Source organism: Symphalangus syndactylus, chromosome 5, assembly GCF_028878055.3.
Source record: "Symphalangus syndactylus isolate Jambi chromosome 5, NHGRI_mSymSyn1-v2.1_pri, whole genome shotgun sequence".
Lineage (NCBI taxonomy): Eukaryota > Metazoa > Chordata > Mammalia > Primates > Hylobatidae > Symphalangus > Symphalangus syndactylus.
In genome coordinates this window covers 97,403,085-97,422,965 of record NC_072427.2, presented here as the reverse complement: position 1 = coordinate 97,422,965, position 19,881 = coordinate 97,403,085, and the positions used below count along the sequence as shown (strand labels likewise).

The window sequence follows — 19,881 nt, the reverse complement described above, 5'->3', positions numbered from 1 at the left end:
CCCTTGCCCGAGCAGAAGGCCGGAGGCTGGGGAAGATTCGCAGCCCGTCGGACTGCAGGGGACTCCGTTCCAGGGCTCGGGGGCTGAGCGTCCAGAGAATATGGGGGCGGTGGACCGCGGCCTGCGTCGGGGATGCGGCCGTCTAAGGGCGCCCGAAGCGCGGAGTTTACCTTCCTCCTCGTCCTGGAAGCTGAGCAGGCTGGCCCGGGGCACCTCTTTGTTCTCCCGAGGCCTCTTGCGCGGCTTCAGCCCGTTGCCGGGCTCCGCGCCGCCGGAGAAGCCGCCCCCGGCCTCAGCCCCGAGGCCCGGGGTCAGCCCGGAAGGCGGCGGCGGCCCCGGGCCCAGCAGCGACTCCCCGCCAGGGGCCCTGTCGCCGCCACCGGGGCCCGCCTCTTCGCCCGTGGCCGGCGGCGGCAACAACGGCGGCGGCTCCTGCTCCTCATCGCGTTCCCGCTCTTCCTCTTCGGAGTCGTTCCGCTTGCGCACGTTCACCCGCCGCGCCTTTCGGAACATCCCCGCGGCCCGCACGGCGGTCGAACACCCGCTTCCACACCGCGGCCCCGGCAGCGCTGAGCTCGTGACGGCGCACGCGCGCTCTCCAGAGCTCCAGCCGGGTCGAGTCCTCTGTTGCTACCGCGCACCCCACGAGCGCGCATGCGCCTGTGCTCCCACGCGCTCTCAATACTTGGAGAAAGAGAGAGAGGAAGAGAGAGAGTGAGAGAGAGAGAGCCCCACACCTCTCGCGAGAGCGTTGGCTCTTTGCATCGCCCTCTGTCGAAGTGGAGTACTATTAGCATGGAACTCTGGTGTTGTTTGACAGATTACAAAGAGGATCATAGAGATGAGAAGAAAGAGTAGGCTCTGTTGTCCCTCAGACGGCACTGCTGCAGTGCGTCTTCGCACTTAGGCGGAGCGGTAGTGTGAGGAAGCCTCCCGCCAAACAGATGAGAGAGGAGGAGGAGGAAGGGAGGGGCCAGAGAGAGAAGCGGCTTTCGGGAAGGAAAGTGTGGTCTAGGAGGTGGAATAGTCCTCTCCAAACTTTGACCTGAGGTGTGACTATTGGTAATTACTAGTTATTCTTGAGTAATACTTTGTATTTCTACAGCTTGATAGCTACAGAGCTCTTACAAAGACATTGAATTTTATTTATGATACAATGTTACTTCAAAGATATTGAATTTCATTTATGATCCAATGTTACCTGGCTTGATGTCCCCCGTTCCCCAGTCTCTCAGGAACAAGGAAAGCAAAAGTGTTTCCGTGTTTTCGAAAGAATGCCAAGTTTGCTAGCAATTCTATGACTAAATACTTTCCGAAGCTTAGTGAGTTTCAGAAACAAGTGGAAGGAAAATCGAGCCGGGGATGGGGAAGATTGTGACAGTTCTCAGACTTGCGTGACAAAGCCCTCACTGGCCACACCTTCACAGGGTGATTGCGCCTGAGGTTGAACTCACCGGCTTTCCCTATCCCATCACCGAACTTGAAGTTTTTCCTTCGGGCGTGCACCTGTGTATGCGAATTCATTTTGATGTTTCGAAATTAAAAGGGTATTCGGTAGAGTCAAAAAAATCCACCCATATCTGGAAGGCTGTTCACTTCCTCAGTGGCAATGTTAACAGTTTCTTATGATCCTCTAAAGATGCTCTATGAACATAAAAGCAAATAAATATGCATATTTTAGTGTGTTCCCCTTTTTACACAGATGGTGTGTAAACAGTGCTTTTTTAGCCTACCATAAATTGGAGATCGGCCCATATCTGTATACGAAGGGTTGTGTTTTTTTGGTTTTTTGTTTGTTTGTTTTGAGACGAAGTTTCGCTCTTGTCGCCCAGGCTAGAGTGCAATGGCGCGATCTCCGCTCACTGCAATCTCCGCCTCCCAGGTTCAAGTGATTCTCCTGCCTCAGCCTCCCTAGTAGCTGGGATTACAGGCAGGCGCCACCACGCCCAGCTAATTTATTTTTGTATTTTTAGTAGAGACTGTTTCACCCTGTTGGCCAGGATGGTCTCAATCTCTTGACTTCGTGATCTGCCCGCCTCAGTCTCCCAAAGTGCTGGGATTACAGGCGTGAGCCACCGCGCACGGCCGTCTATTTTTTTTCTTTTAACCCAGCTGCGTAGTGATTCATTGTTGGGATATACCGTAATTTATTTAACCAGTTCCATCAACATTGATATTTAGATTATTTCTAGTCTTAATCAGTGCTGTAATGAAAAGCTTTGAAAAACTGTTACATCTGTAGGATGAAATAGAATTGAAATTGCTAGATCTCAATATATGCATTTATGATTTTGCTGATTCTAAATTTCTTTTTATAGAAGTTATGCAGTTTGTACTTATATCAGCAAACATTAGGATGCCTGTTTGCCCACACCATCCTGTAGAAATTTCAGTAAGATTTAAATTCCAGGTTGAAGTGGAAGATCCCGAGCACTCCAAGCATTTATTTTTATTTTATTTTATTTATTTATTTATTATTTGTTTGAGACGGAGTCTTGCTCTATGGCCCAGACTGGACTGCGGTGGCACGATCTCAGCTCACTGCAACTTCTGCCTCCCATGTTCAAGCAATTCTCATGTCTCAGCCTCCCAGGTAGCTGAGATTACAGGCACCTGGCACCACACCTGGCTGATTTTTGTATTTTTGTTTTGTTTTGTTTTTTGAGACGGAGTCTTGCTCTTCTTGCCCAGGCTGGAGTACAATGGCATGATCTCAGCTCACTGAAACCTCTGCCTCCCGTGTTCAAACGATTCTCCTGCCTCAGCCTCCCAAGTAGCTGGGATTACAGGCACCTGGCACCACACCGGCTAATTTTTGTATTTTTAGTAGAGACGAGGTTTTGCCACGTTGGCCAGGCTGGTCTCAAACTTCTGACCTTGTGATCCGCCCGCCTTGCCTTGGCCATCTGAAGTGCTGGGATTAAGGCATGAGCCACCACGCCCGGCCTAATTTTTATATTTTTAATTAGATTTGACATGTGCACAACTAGGACTCAGTTTTGGAGCTAAGAGCATCCTCTATCACATTAACATTTTCTTCTAGTTAATAGGAAAGGTTAATAACATCTGGCTTCCATTCTACTCATATTACTCTCAGTTCTTATATTCTGGCTGTTCAGCATTGGTGTAAGTTCTGATTCCAACAGAGTGTTTCACTAGTGAAATTGAACTCCCTTTTCTAATCATAGAAGATGTAAATTGTGCCTGATCAGCCTCCAGACACCTGAGCCAAGAGAAAGATTTGCAGTAAAATGATTAGGGTAGAGGTAGCAAAGATAAGGTCCAGAAGCCGAATATGTTATTATGGTGGCCCGAAATTTCAAAAATTTCTCCCAGTGTAAAAGTGGTGATTGGATATGGATAGAGGGAAGAGTACTTGTCATTTTAAAGTAAGCCACAACACAATCACATGTCACTTGACGGGGATACATTCTGAGAAATATGCCATTAGGCAATTTCATCACATACTTACACAAACCTAGTGGTATAGCCTACTACATACCTAGGCTGTATGGCATAGCTTATTGCTCCTAGGCTACAAACCTATACAGCATGTTACTGTACTGAATACTGTAGCACTTGTAACACAATGGTATCTGTATCTAAACATAGAAAAGATACAGTAAAAGTAAAGCATAAAAGCTTTAAAAATGGTGCACCTGTATAGGACACTTACCAGGAATGGAGCTTACAGGACTGGAGGTTGCTCTAGGTGAGTCAGTGAGTGAGTGGTAAGTGAATATGAAGGCCTAGGGTATTACTGTACACTGCTGTAGATTTTATAAACAACTGTACACTTAGGCTACACTAAATGTTTAAACATATTTCTTTCTTCAATAATAAATAGCTTACTATAACTTTTTTACTTTATAAGCTTTCTTATTTTTTAAAACTTTTTTGTTGTTATTGTTTTGTTTTGTTTTTGTTTTTTGAGATGGAGTCTCACTCTGTTGCCCAATCTGGAGTGCAGTGGCGCAATCTCAGCTCACTGCAACCTCCACCTCCCTGGTTCAAGCAATGAGACAGAGTCTCACTCTATCCCCAGGCTGGAGTGCAGGGGCGTGATCTCAGCTCACTGCAACTTCTGCCTCCCAGGTTCAAGCAATCCTCCCACCTCAGCCTCCCAGATAGCTGGGATTATAAGCATGCACCACCATGCCCAGTTAATTTTTGTATTTTTAGTAGAGATGATCCACGCACACCACAAGCTCCTGTGTTGGCCAGGCTGGTCTTGAACTCCTGACCTCAAATAATCTGCCCACCTCAGCCTCCCAAAGTTCTGGGATTGCAGGCGTGAGCCAACATGCCCAGACATTTTTAAAAACTTCTTGACTTTTTTTTTTTTTTTTTTTTTGAGACAGAGTTTTGCTCTTTTTGCCCAGGCTGGAGTGCAGTAGCACAACCTCAGCTCACCGCAACCTCTGCATCCAGAATTCAAGCAGTTCTCCTGCCTCAGCCTCCTGAGTAGCCAGGATTACAGGCATGCACCACCACGCCCAGCTAATTTTGTATTTTTAGTAAAGACGAGATTTCTCCGTGTTGGTCAAGCCAGTCGCAAACTTCCGACCTCAGGTCATCCGCCTGCCTCAGCCTCCCAAAGTATTGGGATTACAGGCATGAGCCATCGTGCCCGGCATAACACTTTGCTTAAAATACACATTTACAGCTGCACAAAAATATCTTCTATTTTTACCATTTTAATTATTTTGTTTTACTTTTTAAACTTTAAACCTAAGACACAAACACACACATCAGCCTAGGCCTACACAAGGTCAGGATTATCAGTGGCACTGTCTTCCACTTCCACATCTTGTCCCACTGGAAGTCTTCAGGAAAAATAACAAACATGGAGCTATCATGTCCTATGAAAACAATATCTTTTTCTGGAATACCTCCCGAAGGACCTGCCTGAGGCTCTTATATAGTTAACTTTTTTTTTTTTGTAAGTAAAAAGAGTGCGCTCTAAAATAACAGTAAAAAGTATAATATAGTATAGGCGTCCCCAACCGCCTCCCACCCCTGCAGGAGGCAAGTGGCCAAAGGTAGACATTGTTCTTTCTTTTTTAAGTTTATTTTTAAAATGTTAGAAGCCACAAAGCCAATAAATATGTAAAAAATATTCTATATACATTAGCTGATGTCTTAGTCCATTTAGGCTGCTACAACAAAATACCATTAATTGGGTGACTTATAAACAACAAATTCATTTCTCACAGCTCTGGATGCTGGGAAATCCAAGCTCAAGGCACTGGCAGATTTGTGTTCTGGTGAGGGTCTGCTTCCCGGTTCATAGATGGTACCTTCTAGCTGAGTCCTCACATGGTGGAAGGGAGACAACTGTGGTTTCTTCAGCTTCTTACCAGGGCACTAATCCCATTCATAAGGGCTCCACCTTTGTGACCTAGTCACATTCCAACATCTCTGCCTCCTGTGCTATCACATTGGGGATTAGTGTTTCAATATATAAATTTGGGGGGAAGATAAGTAGCTGGGCCTTAACAACTGATGAGGCCTCACTAAATATGCAAGAAATAAGATAAAGCAGGGGTCCCCAACCTCCAGGCCACAGACTGGTACCAGTCAGTGGCCTGTTAGGAACCGAGCTGCACAAGAGGAGGTGAGTGGCGGGTGAGCGAACAAAGCTTCATCTGTATTTGCAGCCACTCTGCATCACTCGCATTACCACCTGAGCTCTGTCTCCTGTCAGATCTGCAACAGCATTGGATTCTCATAGGAACACGAACCCTATTGTGAACTCTGCACATAAGGGATCTAGCTTGTGCACTCCTTATGAGAATCTAATGCCTGATGACCTGTCACTGTCTCCCATCACCCCCAGATGGGACCATCTGGTTGCAGGAAAACAAGCTCAGGGCTCCCACTGATTCTACATTATGGTGAATTGTGTAATTATTTCATTATATATTACAATGTAATTATAATAGAAATAAAGTACACAGTAAATGTAATGCACTTGAATCATTCTCAAACCATCCTCCACCCCCTGGTTCATAGAAAAATTGTCTTCTATGAAACCAGTCCCTGGTGTCAAAAAGGTTGGGGACTACTGGTATAGCAAATACATAAACCAGTAACATAGTCATTTATTATCACTTATGGAGTTTTATGTACTATATGTAATTGTATGTGCTATACTTTTATACCACTGAAACAGAGGTTTTTTAATACCAGCATCACCACACACATGAGTAATGTATTGCGCTACAGTATTACGATTGCTATGATGTCACTAGATGATAGGAATTTTTCAGCTCCATTGCAATCTTTTTTTTTTTTTTTGAAACAGACTCTAGCTCTGTTGCCCAGGCTAGAGTGCAGTGGTGCAATCTCTGCCTCCAAGTTCAAGCGATTCTTGTGCCTCAGCCTCCTGAGGAGCTGAGATTACAGGCATCTGCCACCATGCATGACTATTTTTTGTATTTTTAGTAGAGATGAGCTTTCACCATGTTGGCCGAGCTGGTCTCGAACTCTTGACCTCAGGTCATCCGCCTGCCTCGCCCTCCCAAAGTGCTGAGATTACAGGCATGAGCCACGGCACCTGGCCACATTGCAATCTTATGGGACCACCACCATATATGCAGTCCATCATTGATCAAAACATCATTATGCAGTGCATGGTTGTATTCAGATACAACAGATTTATTTATAACTTTGCCAGTCTACTTATTTATATAATTAAAGAGCAAAGTTAAACATTTAAAAGTTATCTTACTGCCCAAGCAAGCCAAAGGTTCTTCTATCAGAAGTTATAGAGATTGTGGAAATTAAATTCCTGAAATTGAATAGCTACCTTAACTGCCTGTCAGCTGGTATATTATCAGAAACTAATTATTTGATAAAGTACTTCTGTGCTTTATCAAATATACTAATTTGTTTGTTGATATAGTATGTCATCACCATTTAATATTGCAATGCTTTTAGTATCCTGAGAAGACAAAGAACTAATATATAACCATTTTGTTTCAATCAATAATTGTTCCTTTAAAAAAAGTCATCTTTCCAAGCAATAATTCTGGTATTTTTCCCATGAAATTGTGACTTTACATGGATTAATTGACCCACAGATTCAGACAAAATAGGCAATAAGCAGTTTGGTTTGCCAACTCAGTCCTAAACTATGTAGTCTGGAACAATGACTACCAAACTCAGGTCTGTGAACTTGTGAAAAGTTTTCCCTACTCAGTTGCCAAAATGAAAGAGGAAGGACAGTCTGTGTGTATAGAGTAGCCAGATGTCCTTTCTTGGAAGAAATAGTCCTTAATTCTGAAATTATTTTTTCTCTTTCATGTTAAGATGAGAAAATTTCTTTATTTCTATAAATAATGATGCTAATATGTGGTAGTCTGTGAGTTTATCTTCATACCCTTACTTGGCAAACTGAAATGTAGTAAAAGTTATAGGCCCTCCTCAATTTTTTATTTTATCTTTAAAAATTTTATCTGGTAGGTGAAATATAATAGCCTAGGAGTCCCTGATCTAGGATTTTCATTTTTTAAAAAAAAACTATAACTCTGGACATCTCAATAATTCTATTCCGGAAAAAGGCTGAAGAGATAATATAATAATTTTTTAGATTGATTTAGACCTTACTTTGATGAAGGCGGTTCTGCAGTAACTTAAAGTAGAATGTCAACTCATGGGTGCCACGGTTTGAATGTATCCCCCAAAATTCATGTGTTGGAAACTTAATTCCCAATGTAACAATGTTGAGAGGTGAGACATTAAAACATTAGGTCATGAAGGGTCTGCCCTCATGAATGGATTCATGTGGTTGTCACTGGATTAGTGGGTTAGTTATCTTGGGATTGGCTTCCTCATAAAATGCATGAGTCCAGCCCCCTTTCTGTCTTGCTCTCTTGTACCCTCTTCCCCAGTCACGTACTGCCATGGTATGTGATGCAGCAAGACGGCCTTCACCAGATGTGGCCCCTCAACCTTGAACCTTCCAGCCTCCAAAACGATAAGAACTAAATTTCTGTTCTTTATAAATTATCTAAGCTGTGGTATTCTGTTATAGCAACACAAAATGTACTAAGACAATAGGGGAAGAGATTTTTACGTTTTGTTCACTGCTGTTTTCACAGTACGTTGAATGGCTCTTGGCACAGAATAGACAATATTCATTGACTGAATGGTATTGGACATTATCTGTTTATTGAATTAGTGATAAATATTTTACCCTATGTTGATATAAATGGACATTTTCTACAGGTAACAACCCTTTATTTCTAAAGCATGATCTCAATGTATTATAAATTACTGAAGTAGATTAGTTCTTTTCTTTTTTTTTTTTTTTTTGAGACGGAGTCTCGCCATGTCGCCCAGGTTGGAGTGCATTGGCGCGATCTCGGTTCACTGCAAGCTCCGCCTCCCAGGTTCAAGCGATTTTCCCGCCTCCCAGGTTTAAGCGATTCTTCCGCCTCAGCCTCCCAAGTAGCTGGGATTACAGGCATACACCACCTACCTGGCGAATTTTTGTAGAGATGGGGTCTCGCTATGTTGCCGGGCTGGTCATTAACTCCTGACCTCTGGTGATCCGCCCACCTCGGCCTCCCAAAGTGCTGGGATTACAGGCGTGAACCACCTCGCCTGGACGATTAGTTCTTAAAGTAGTAATAGACATCTCCCCTCCACCTTTGGGAACTGCCACCTCTAGGGAGAAGAGTACCCTGCGAGTTAGGAAGCCAGGTGATATGGTTTGAATATTTGTTCTCTCCAAATCTCATGTGGCAATGTGACCTCCTGTGTTGGAGGTGGGGCCTGGTGAGAGGTGTTTGGATCATGGGGCAGATGCCTCCTGAATGGCTTGGTGTCTTCCTGTAATAAGTATATTCTTGCCTTATTCGTTCCCATGAGAACCTATAAAAGAGTCTGGTACTTCCTCTTCTCTCTCTCTGTCTCTCTCTCTTGCTTCTCTCTCACCATGTGACACACTGGCTTTCCTTCACCTTCTGCCATGAGTAGTAGCTTCCTGGGGCCCTCACCAGAAAAAATGCTGGTGCCATGCTTCTTCTACAGCCTGTGGAACCATGAGCCAAATAAACCTCTTTTCTTTATAAATTACCCTAGCCTCAGGTATTTCTTTGTACCAACAACAACAACAAGGGCACACACCAAAAAAAAAAAAAAAAAAAAAAAAAAATAGAAAAGAAAAAAGAAACGGACTAAGACACCAAGTAAGTTACATTGTACTGGCTGATGCAAAGTGGGCTGATGAGAATCTCCCGAGATTTTGCCCTTGAAACAGAGACAGTGAGTCCCTGCTTATGGCTGGAATTGCAATGAACTCAAAAGCTGCAGAAAAGCCTTAAATTACATGTCAACTCAGGAGCCAAGAAAACTAGTCAATGTAGCGAGAGAGAAGAATGAGGACAGAAAGGATACTCTGAGGGCTTCTGGTACCTTCCCAGGTCCTTGACTTTTCCAGAAGCTGGACTGCACTCCATGTGTGAGTTCCCTTGATCTCCTTGGAATCCTTATAATAAATTTCCTTTTTGTTGTTGTTGGTATTAATGATGTTTTATTGTGTTATGTAGATTTGCTTAAAGAGTTATTTTCATTTTATAGTGGGGTAATTTTTATCTGCATACATTATACAATTGTTTTTAGAAGTCCACTTGCTTAGTAACTCTTCGCCTATAGCTTTTGTTCAACAGAATTTTTCTCTTATTTCTTTCTTTTTAAAAACTATACACACATATATCCTCACAAGCAGACATTTAAGCAGCAAGTAAAAGTGAGGAATGCTCTCTCTCCTGCAGGCACATAGTTATTGCAAGTAACTTGCTAATAGAGATAAGTACCTCTGTTTAGAGCATATAAATGGTCCTGGTTAAAATTGTTAGTCAATTTATACTTGGTATCAAACTCTATTAAAATGTAGCCATTGGTTCTAATTGAATGAGATCATTGTTTCTACCAAAACTTTGACTCAATCCAGGTTTAAAAGACCCCAAGGTTGTATTTATTTATTTTTTTAAATAAAGTTGTTACTTTGAAAATTATTGGCCACATTAGTATCCCTAGTGGAGATTCAACTCTTATAAATGTATTCCACTCATGAATGTTTTGGCAATTCAGCTATAATAGTCATTTCTTCGTTTTCCAAAATGACACTTTCTTCAACCAAAAGAAAGTGTAATTTCTCTTTATCCAAACTAAGGCCTTCACCAGATGTGACCCCTCAACCTTGGAACAAAAGTAGATGTTTTAATGAAGGTTACCTTGTTCATCCTAGTTTATTTTTAAAATGTATCTTCTATTTAGACCAGGTATTTCTCTTACCCATTCATTCAACAAAATTTATTGAACATGTTTAATGCTCTAGGCATTGTGCTAGGCAGTAGGGACACAAGAGTGAACAAGACAGATGTTTTCTTTGTCCTAGAACTGTAGTCAGCTGCTAGAGATGTCAATAAACAAATTAATTGCTAATTGTGATTATAATTGTGAATGAAATCAGTAGGGTACTACATCTTAAGAACTGATATAAAATGATAGAAATTTCAGTTTGGGTTTATTTTTTCTATGTGCTGTAGGGGACAGGAAACATTCTCTTTACCCTCTGAAGGACTGAAGTAAATAGACAGTAGACAGAGTAACAGGAAAAAAAGGCACACAAATTTATTATATGCATAGGGGCATCATAGGAAAAAGTGAGTACCCTATAACAGAGTGAAATTGAGAAGCTTATATACCTTCTTCAAAGGGGAGAGACAGGGAAGGATGTAGACAACTTAAGGTTGAGAAAATAATTTGCAGAAAAGATGAATAGGTGATAGAGCCTCTGCCAAGTCTGTATGGGCATGATGTTGACCTTCAGTCTCTTCTCTTGGGATGCAGTCGATCTTCCTTGGTTGATGAGATTCCTGGGGTGGAGACTCATGACAATTGAGTTTCTTTTTGGAGAATCTATCTTTAGGCAGGTATGAGAAGTTCAGAGAGCCTCTCCCTGTGCTTTGGGAAAGAAAGAGGGGCCAGAGACAGAAGGGCGGGAGAAGGTCAGAGAGACCCTGGTTCTGAGGCTCCTTTTGTGGTTTTCCAATCTCCTTTAGTTCAAAGTACTCAGCATGCTAAAGTGGCATGCTTTGTGGTATTGTGAGCCCTAACAGTGCCAATGGCCAGTTAAGTATCTTTATCATTAGAAAATGTGTAAGGACTTCGGGCGCTGAGGCAGAACATTTTCCTGCAAGATAATTACAATGAACAGCTCCAAGATGTCTTCGGTAGTAAACTTTTCTTCAAACATTTCATGTAAAATGAGCATTTGAAATCATTTTATCCAGTTCAGTATTTTATATCTTCTAGTGTTACTATGTGAAAGAGTATTATTCAGAACCATAGTAGAACAAGATATTTATATTACATTCAGAATGGACACTTTATATCTGAGAATAGTGTGATCAATGAAAAAGCAAAAATACCAATCTATGCACCGTTTCTGAAAGAACCCACTTACTACCTGCTGGGTCAGTATCATTCATACATTATTGTCCCTCTTGAAAAAAATTTGAAGCAGATATATTATGGAAGACGACAGTTATAAACATGCCCTCTGGGTATAAAGGATAGAAGAATTGATGTTTCTTTTTTTCTGCATTGTTTAGTGTTACTAGAGGGCAGCAAAGTCATACAATAAACATACAGTAAGATTAGACTATGATTACATAACAGAATCAGATGCAGCTTTGAATTTGTTAAAAACTACTGATGGACTTTGAAAAGTAACTTTTTCCTAATTATAAAAGTACTGCTTGCACATTTTAGAAATTCAGGAAATGCAGAACAATACAAAGAAGAAAATGAGAATAACTTATAAACTAAACATATGGTTTAAATCTTAAAAGGTATTAAATGTAAATTTTTGGTTCATTCCCTTCCTGATTGCTTGTGTTTAGTCATTCTCTGCTCAAAACACCTAGACTGTTTTCTGTTTTCTGCACAGATACAGTATCTATTTATCTACAGTAATGTTCTGTGTGTTTTTTAACTAAATGGTATCATGCTCTATGTGTTATTTTATAACTCGCTTTTTCCTTTTAGCTTAGGATTTGCAGTTCTTTTAAGTATGTTTAAATATACTTCATTCACTTTCCCAACTTTTTATTTTGGAAAAATTCAAATGTATAAAAACAAGCAGGGCCAGGCGCGGTGGCTCATGCCTATAATCCCTGCACTTTGGGAGACCGAGGCGGGCAGATCGTGAGGTCAGGAGTTCGAGACCAGCCTGGCAAACATGGTGAAACCCCGTCTCTACTAAAAATACAAAAAAAATTAGCTGGGTGTGGTGGCGCATGCCTGCAATCCCAGCTACTTGGGAGGCTGAGGTAGGAGAATCACTTGAACCCAGGAGGCAGAGGTTGCAGTGAGCCGAGATTGTGTCATTGCACTCCAGCCTGGTCGACAGAGCAAGACTCCGTCTTGGGGTAAAAACCAAAAAACAAAACACAAGCAGGAGGCTGGCATGGTAGCTCACGCCTGTAATCCTAGCACTTTGGCAGGTCCAGGCAGGAAGATTTCTTGAGGCCAGGAGATCTAGACTAGCCTGGGCAATATAGCTAGACACCATCACTATAAAAAATTAAGAATAAAAAAATTAGCTGGGTATGGTGGCACACACATGTGGTCCCAGCGACTAAAGAATCACTTGAGTCCAGGAATTAGATGTTACAGTGAACTGTGATCGCACTACTGCACTCCTTCCTGGGCAACAGAGAAAGACCGTCTCTCAACACACCAACACACATAACAGCAAGAATAATACAACGATTACCCACATATCCTTCACCTAGATTCATCACTGTTAATATTTTGCTACATTTGCTTTCTCTCTTTATCTTTGCTGAGTCATTTCAAAGTTACCTGCAGACATCCTGCTACTGCAGCCCTAAATACTTCAGTGAGTATCCCCTAAGAACAAGGGCATTTCTCTACATACCCATAATACAGTTATCACACTCAGGAAGTTTTACATTAACATACTACTGTTATCTAACATCGAGTCCATATTCAAAATTCCCTCACTTATCCCAATAATGTCTTTCATAGCTGTTGTTTTATCCCCAGTCTGGGATCTCATAAAGATTGTGCATTGCATTTAGTTGTCATGTGTATTTAGTCTCCTTTATTCTAGAACAGTCTATCTTTTCTTTTTTTCTTCTTTTAACTTTCGTTGACTTTTTTTTTTTTTGAGACGGAGTCTCACTCTGTCACCTAGGCTGGACTGCAGTGGTGAGATCTCGGCTCACTGCAACCTTCACCTCCCAGGTTGAAGCAATTCTCCTGCCTCAGCCTCCCAGATAGCTGGAATTACAGGCATGCACCACCATGCCCGGCTAATTTTTGGTATTTTTAGAAGAGATGAGGTTTCGCTATGTTGGCAAGGCTGGTCTCGAACTCCTGACCTCAGGTGATCCACCCACCTTGTGCTGGGATTACAGGTGTAAGCCGCCATGCCTGGCCAACACTGACATTTTTGAAGAGTCCTCATCAGTTTTGTTTTTCTTTTCTTCTCCAGAATGTCCCTCTATTTGGATATGGATTACACGAAGTTGAACATTTTTTGGAAAAATCCTACCTAGGTAATGTGTCATTCTCAGTGCATCATGTCAGGCAGCGTATGATGCCCATTTGTCCCATGGTAAGTTTTTTTTTTTTTTTTTTATCTCTGTGGGTACATAGTAAGTGTATATGTTTGCGGGGTACATAAGATGTTTTGATACAGGTATGCAATGTGATCGTGGAGACACATGGGTTATCCATCCCCTCAAGCATTTATCATTTGTGTTACAAACAATCCAATTATACTCTTTTAGTTATTTTAAAATGTACAATTCAGTTACTGACTATGGTCACCCATGGTAAGTTTAATCACTCAGTTGTGGACCTTTCTCCATTGTAAAGGTCCTACTTGTAATTAATAAGTAATCTGTGGAATGATGATAATTTTAGACTGTGTAAATATTCCTCAGAATTTCAACCATCACTTTAGCATCCATTAATGATTATTTTCAGAATTCATGGTTACTATAGCATTTGCAAAATGGTAATTTGGTATTACTCTCTATTACTCCTTCTAAATGTATTAGTTGCTTTTGTTTTGTAAATCAGACTTTCTCTTCTTCTTTCCCACTTTTTATTTTTTTACTTTTTTTAGTGACAGTACAGACTCATGGAGTCTTTTTCAAATCAATATGCTAAAATCTGTTTCTGTAATTGATCATTTTGGTGTTCATATTGTCCCTAATTTGGCCAGTAGAACTGTCTGCGATGGGTTCTGCATTCTCTTGCTACATCTCCATCAACTTTTTGACCTTATCTTACTTTCTGTCACAGTAAGATGTTTCAAGCTCACTTTATGTTTTTGTTTCTCCAGACCCCTGGAATCAGCCATTTCTTCAAAACCCTATTTTTTGTTTGTTTGTTTGTTTTAATGGGGAATGGTGTTAAGAAACCACAATTTAGGTGTCAGATGTGTTCTTTGCCACAGGGGTATCATTGCTTCTAGGCTTTTTCAGAGGATAAAGCTAAGACATACGTCTTAAAAAGCATGAGTCTGGCCAGGTGTAGTGGCTCACACCTGTAATCCCAGCACAACAAGGGGGGATTGCTTGAGCCTATGAGTTCGAGACCTGCCTGGGCAACATAGTGAGACCTTGTCTCTACAAGTAATTAAAAAAATTAGCCAGGCATAATGGCATGCACCTGTAGTCCCAGCTACTTGGGAGGCTGAGGTGGGAGGATCGCTTGAGCCCAGGAGGTCGAGACTGCAGTGAGCTATTATCACACCACTGCACTCCACGCTGGGTGACAGAGCAACACCCTGTCTCAAAAAAAAAAAAAAAGTGATGAGTTTGCACTGATACCTTTAATTCCAGTCCAACATCCCAGGCTGCATCTCCTTCCCTCACTTCATATTTCCTACCATTACAACTCTGGATGGACCTCCAAAAACTTCAATGTATTTACTCTTTTGCACAATCCTACAAGGTGGTTTTAGAATTGTTGTACCAATATTATCACCACCAACAAACCTACTAAAGTTTATAATTTCTTTGCATGTTTGAAAACTAACAGTGTTTTATTTCTTTCATAAAAAATCTTAAATGTGGCAAAATGTTCATATTTGTCAATTCCGGATGATAATTATGTGAGTGTTAGTCATATTATTCATTCTTTTCTTTTTAAAAAATTGTTATTGAAGTATAGAATGCATACAGAAAAGTGCATTTATTGTACATGAAGAGCTAAATGAATTTTTACTAACTGGCATATGTGTATGTGTGTGTGTGGGGTGCTTCTCTATGTAGATATACAAAGATATAAATGTTTTCTAGCTTGTATAAATTTTAAGACACATTCCTAAATTGTACTTCAAAGTGACTGTACCAGTTTATTCTCTTAAATAGAGACTATTTGCCTACAGGCATGACAAAATGGAATATCAAATAACTTTACTTTTTGCCAATCTAGTGGATGAAATATTAGTTTCCTACTGCATTTCTCTGGGTAGAGGTAATTTTTTTGTTATTCAGTTATTGGCTACTTGTTTTCATCTTAAAGTGAATTGCATGCTTATTTCATTGTTTTTCTATTAGATTGTTAGTCTCTTTGTTTTCCACTTTAATACTATCTAATTTAACATTATGATATTTGTCTTGGGGTAAGACTGTAACTTTAAGCAGTAAGCACTTGTTCCAGCATGATTTGTTTATTTATGTAAAAATGGGCTGGGCATGGTGGTTCATGCACTTTGTAATCTCAACACTTCGGGAGGCTAGGGTGGGTGGATTGCTTGAGTCCAGGAGTTTAAAACCAACCTGGGCAACAGGGCAAGACTCAGTCTCTCCAAAACTGCAAAATTAGCCAGATGTGGTGGTGTGCACCTGTAGTCCCAGCTACTCAAGAGGCTTAGGTGGAAGGACTGCTTGAGCCCAGGAGGCAAAAATTGCAGTGAGCCAAGATTACGGCACTGCACTCTGGCCTGGGTGACAGAGTGAGACCCTGTCTCAAAAAAATAAAAATAAAATATGTATGTAGAAATGCTCTTATTGGGTTTTCTCTATTATGAAAGTGATTGTGTGTGTTTTAAATTTTATTTGTATAAACTTATGGGGCACAAGTGCAATTTTGTTACATGGATATATTACATAATGGTGAAGTCAGGGTTTTTAGTGTGTCTATCACTGGAATAATGTACCTTGTGTCCATTAGGTAATTTCTCATAATCTACTCCCTGCCCTTTCAAGTCTTGATTATATGTTTATTCAAAAAATAAATATTTCTCCCAGTAAATAAATATTTCTCCCAGATAGGTAGAAAATAAAAATTGCTCCTATACCATCACCACATACAATACTGTTTTTAGTGTGCATCCTAGTCTGTTTTTTATTTTTTGTTGTTGTTTCGTGTGTGTGTGCTTCTAACACCCTTTGTTGACTTAATTTTCCTTTCCATTTTTTTTATGATTTTACTATTAGCAAGTACTATTTTTTTTTTTTTTTTGGTTTAGGATCTGTCTTTGAGGCATCCTTCCTGCTGTATTTGTCTATCTATGGTGCCATTTCTATTGTCTTACAATTGGCTTTAGGAGAAGTCTACTCTCTGTAGAGCTAGCTCTCCCTCATTGCTTTTCTAGAGTCTGGGTAGGATAAACATGACCTTGTGCAACATTTTGAGTTGTGACTCTGTATTAGTTTGTTCTCACACTGCTAATAAAGACACACATGAGACTGGGTAATGTATAAAGGAAAGAGGTTTAATTGACTCACAGTTCCACATGGCTGAGGAGGCATCACAATCATGGCTGAAGGTGAATGAGGAGCAAAGTCACGTCTTACATGGTGGCAGGCAAGAGAGTGTGTGCAGGGGAACTCCCCTTAATAAAACCATCAGATCTTATAAGAACTCACTATCACGAGAACAGCATGGGAAAGACCCGCTCCCATGATTCAATTACCTCCCACCAGGTCCCTCCCACAACCTGTGGGAATTATGGGAGCTACAATTCAAGATGAGATTTGGGTGGGGCACAGCCAAACCATATCAGACTCTGTTAAATGAAAAAGGCCTCCGCACATCATTATTCTTGTAACAAATCACATCCAATTTACAAGTGTTCTCCTGTAAATTCTGGAGAAACAGAGGCCCTGAAGTTATTGGTGAGCAAGTCTGGGAAATGGAAATGGAGGTTCCAATTCCTATTTTTACTAATTTAATGTGTATAAAATATTATCCATATCTTTTCTTCATTCCTTTGTTCCTTCCTTCCTTTTGGGGGACTTTCATAGGTTCATTCAAGAGTTTTAACCCCTAACTCATTTTTCTCACAAGGCCTTAAATTCTACAACCTCATCATCTACCATCTTTGGTGCTGTCAGAATCATAACTCTCAATGTTGAAGAGTGGGCTACTGCATGGAAGGTGGGTGCAAACCCCTAAAATTTCCACCCCTGGTTCTGGAAAATGAGAAGTTGGGGATTTCAATACTGCAAGCCATCCTTCACATTCTAAACTCATTGTCTTTACTCAGTTCCGTCAGCATTTCTTTCTCCCAGTCAGTGGGGTATTGGCATGGACTTGTACTGGCTCATCAGAGCTGATTGGTAAGTTTTCAGGAGTTTGCAAGCTGGTTGTTAAGCACAGTCATTATTGAAAGCAAATTATGTAAACTTAGAATTAAATAAATTATATCAAAACCAAAAATAATAAATACTCAGAACTTATCACTTCCTAATTATTTTACTTCACTTTAGTATTATTCATGCTTTTGGGATTAGTTGTGCCTGTTGTATAGGTAGGATGGAAATACTATATAATGCTGCCCTATTGTATGTCTTTTCTCAACTCCGTGGTCTCTTGATAGCGTGAAATTGGGTTATGGTGGCAGTATTTACACCACTACATATCAGAGTTTGATTTATGATTTTGTTGATTGTGATGGAGAAAATGTTAACAATGCAGATTAAACTTAAAAGTGTGTCATGTCCATAGCCCTTACATTGTGAATAGTCCCCATACGTGAGAAAATATTCCTCCAGTATTTGAAAACTATTATTTGATTCAGCAAAGAAGTTGCTTTCATCATTGACTAACAAGTGACATTCTCACGTGTATCTTTGTTGTTTAGCTTTCCTTTTATTTCTAACATAAATGAAAATGTCAACCAATATTTATACCAAAACTATATATGCTCATCAATTGCAGCCCTAGGTTGGCTTTGTGTACAAGAGTTTGGCAAAAATCAAAGCATTCTTTGAGAACTAATGATGTACAAAGAGTATATAATAAAGAGTAATCTATAGTTTATTATCATTTGTAAATTGTGTGCTACACATTCTTTACATCCGTAAAATTGAAATAAACTATGTACATACATGTCTGCATGCTTTTTTGAAGACTAAAGTGAAAGCAAGTTTATTAAGAAAGTAAAGGAATAAAAGAATGGCTACTCCATAGGCAGGGCAGCCCTGAGGGCTGCTGGTTGCCCATTTTTATGGTTATTTCTTGGTTATATGCTAAATAAGGGATGGGTTATTCATGAGTTTTCCGGAAAGGGGTAGGGGGTGGGCAATTCCCAGAGCTGAGGATTCCTCCCCTTTTTAGCCCATGTTGCCATGGCATTTGTAAACTGTCATGGCGCTGGTTGGAGTTGTAGCAGTGAGGATGACCAGAGGTCACTTTCATCTCCATCTTGCTTTTGGTGGGTTTTGGCTTCTTTACTGCAACCTGTTTTATCAGCAAGGCTTTATGTCCTGAATTTTGTGCTGACCTCCTATCGTATCCTATATCTAAGAATGCCTAACCTGCTGGGAATGCAGGCCAGCAGGCCTCAGCCTTATTTTACCCAGCCTCTATACAAGATGGAGTCACTCTGGTTTAAACGCCTCTGACATTTCCCCCCTCCCTTTTATAAGAGAACCTTTAATCCTAAGGGTCATAGAGAGATGAAGGTCCATCTTTTGTAACTTCTGGAGGCTGAATGAGGCGATGATATTCTTGCCTATCAGGGTCTCAGATCCAGGGTAGAGAGGAGTTCAGTCAGAGAAAGTCAGTATGGTGAGGGCCATTCATAACTCTGACTAAAGGTGATATAACTAGTTTCCAGATTTTGGAGAAATTAGGTAGAGAGAAACAAGCATGCTTCAAATTTTGTTCACAGGAGCATAATTTATGCAATTGTTGAAAGCTGTCAATAGCTCAAAAGAAACGTTTCCTTGACTCCAAAGTCAGTCAATCAGTGTTGGTCTATTTCCTTTGGGTCAGGGGTCTCCTTAGTATCATCCCTTTGTGGTTGCCATAAAGATGTTACAAGAAAGGGGTCCTAAACCAGACCCCAGCAGAGGGTTCTTGGATCTCACATAAGAAAGAATTCAAGGCGAGTCCACAGAGTAAAGTGAAAGCAAGTTTATTAAGAAAGTAAAGGAATAAAAGCATGGCTACTCCATAGGCAGAGCAGCCCACCTCCCTTTTTTGTTGGAGAGCTGGTGGTTAAACTTTTATTAACACACCACTGGCCAGAGGCAATAAGTTACTAGCCCCAGGCCAGATGGGTACCATTAACATAGTTTGTTTGACCCACATGATATTATTTAAAACAAACAAAAAAAATGCTGAATGGCAAGCCGACATTTACAAATTGTGAGAATTCACATAACAACCTGGAATTCCTCATTCTCTTGAAGGATCAGATCTGGCCCCATCAGATTTTCCCATGGCAACACTCAGTTGGAGCTGAGCCACTGTAGAGCTTCAGGTGGGGCATGCACCCTTACTTAACCACCATCCCACCACTCCCTGTTGTCCCCCAAACCCTGCAGCTAAATGCCAAATGCCATTTATCCCCATGCCTGCGCTGTGGAT

At 40.8% G+C, this 19,881-nt stretch overlaps 1 protein-coding gene and 1 long non-coding RNA gene across 3 annotated transcripts in view; one reads left to right on the top strand and one right to left on the bottom strand.

The window, feature by feature from the left end:
* The window catches only part of PAXBP1 (PAX3 and PAX7 binding protein 1), a 38,528-nt gene extending 37,883 nt beyond the window's left edge, over positions 1 to 645 (bottom strand). For both annotated transcript variants that reach the window (XM_055279521.2, XM_055279522.2), the window contains exon 1: positions 171 to 645. In XM_055279521.2, the coding sequence (XP_055135496.2) occupies positions 171 to 513 (343 nt within the window). In that variant the 5' untranslated portion in view covers positions 514 to 645. The remainder of the gene's footprint in view (positions 1 to 170) is intronic.
* Positions 646 to 656: 11 nt separating this feature from the next.
* Positions 657 to 19,881, top strand: part of LOC129482932 (uncharacterized) — a 130,958-nt gene continuing 111,733 nt past the window's right edge. The window contains exons 1-2 of the long non-coding RNA XR_008657852.2: positions 657 to 1,050; positions 13,538 to 13,660. This is a non-coding gene — a long non-coding RNA (uncharacterized lncRNA). The remainder of the gene's footprint in view (positions 1,051 to 13,537; positions 13,661 to 19,881) is intronic.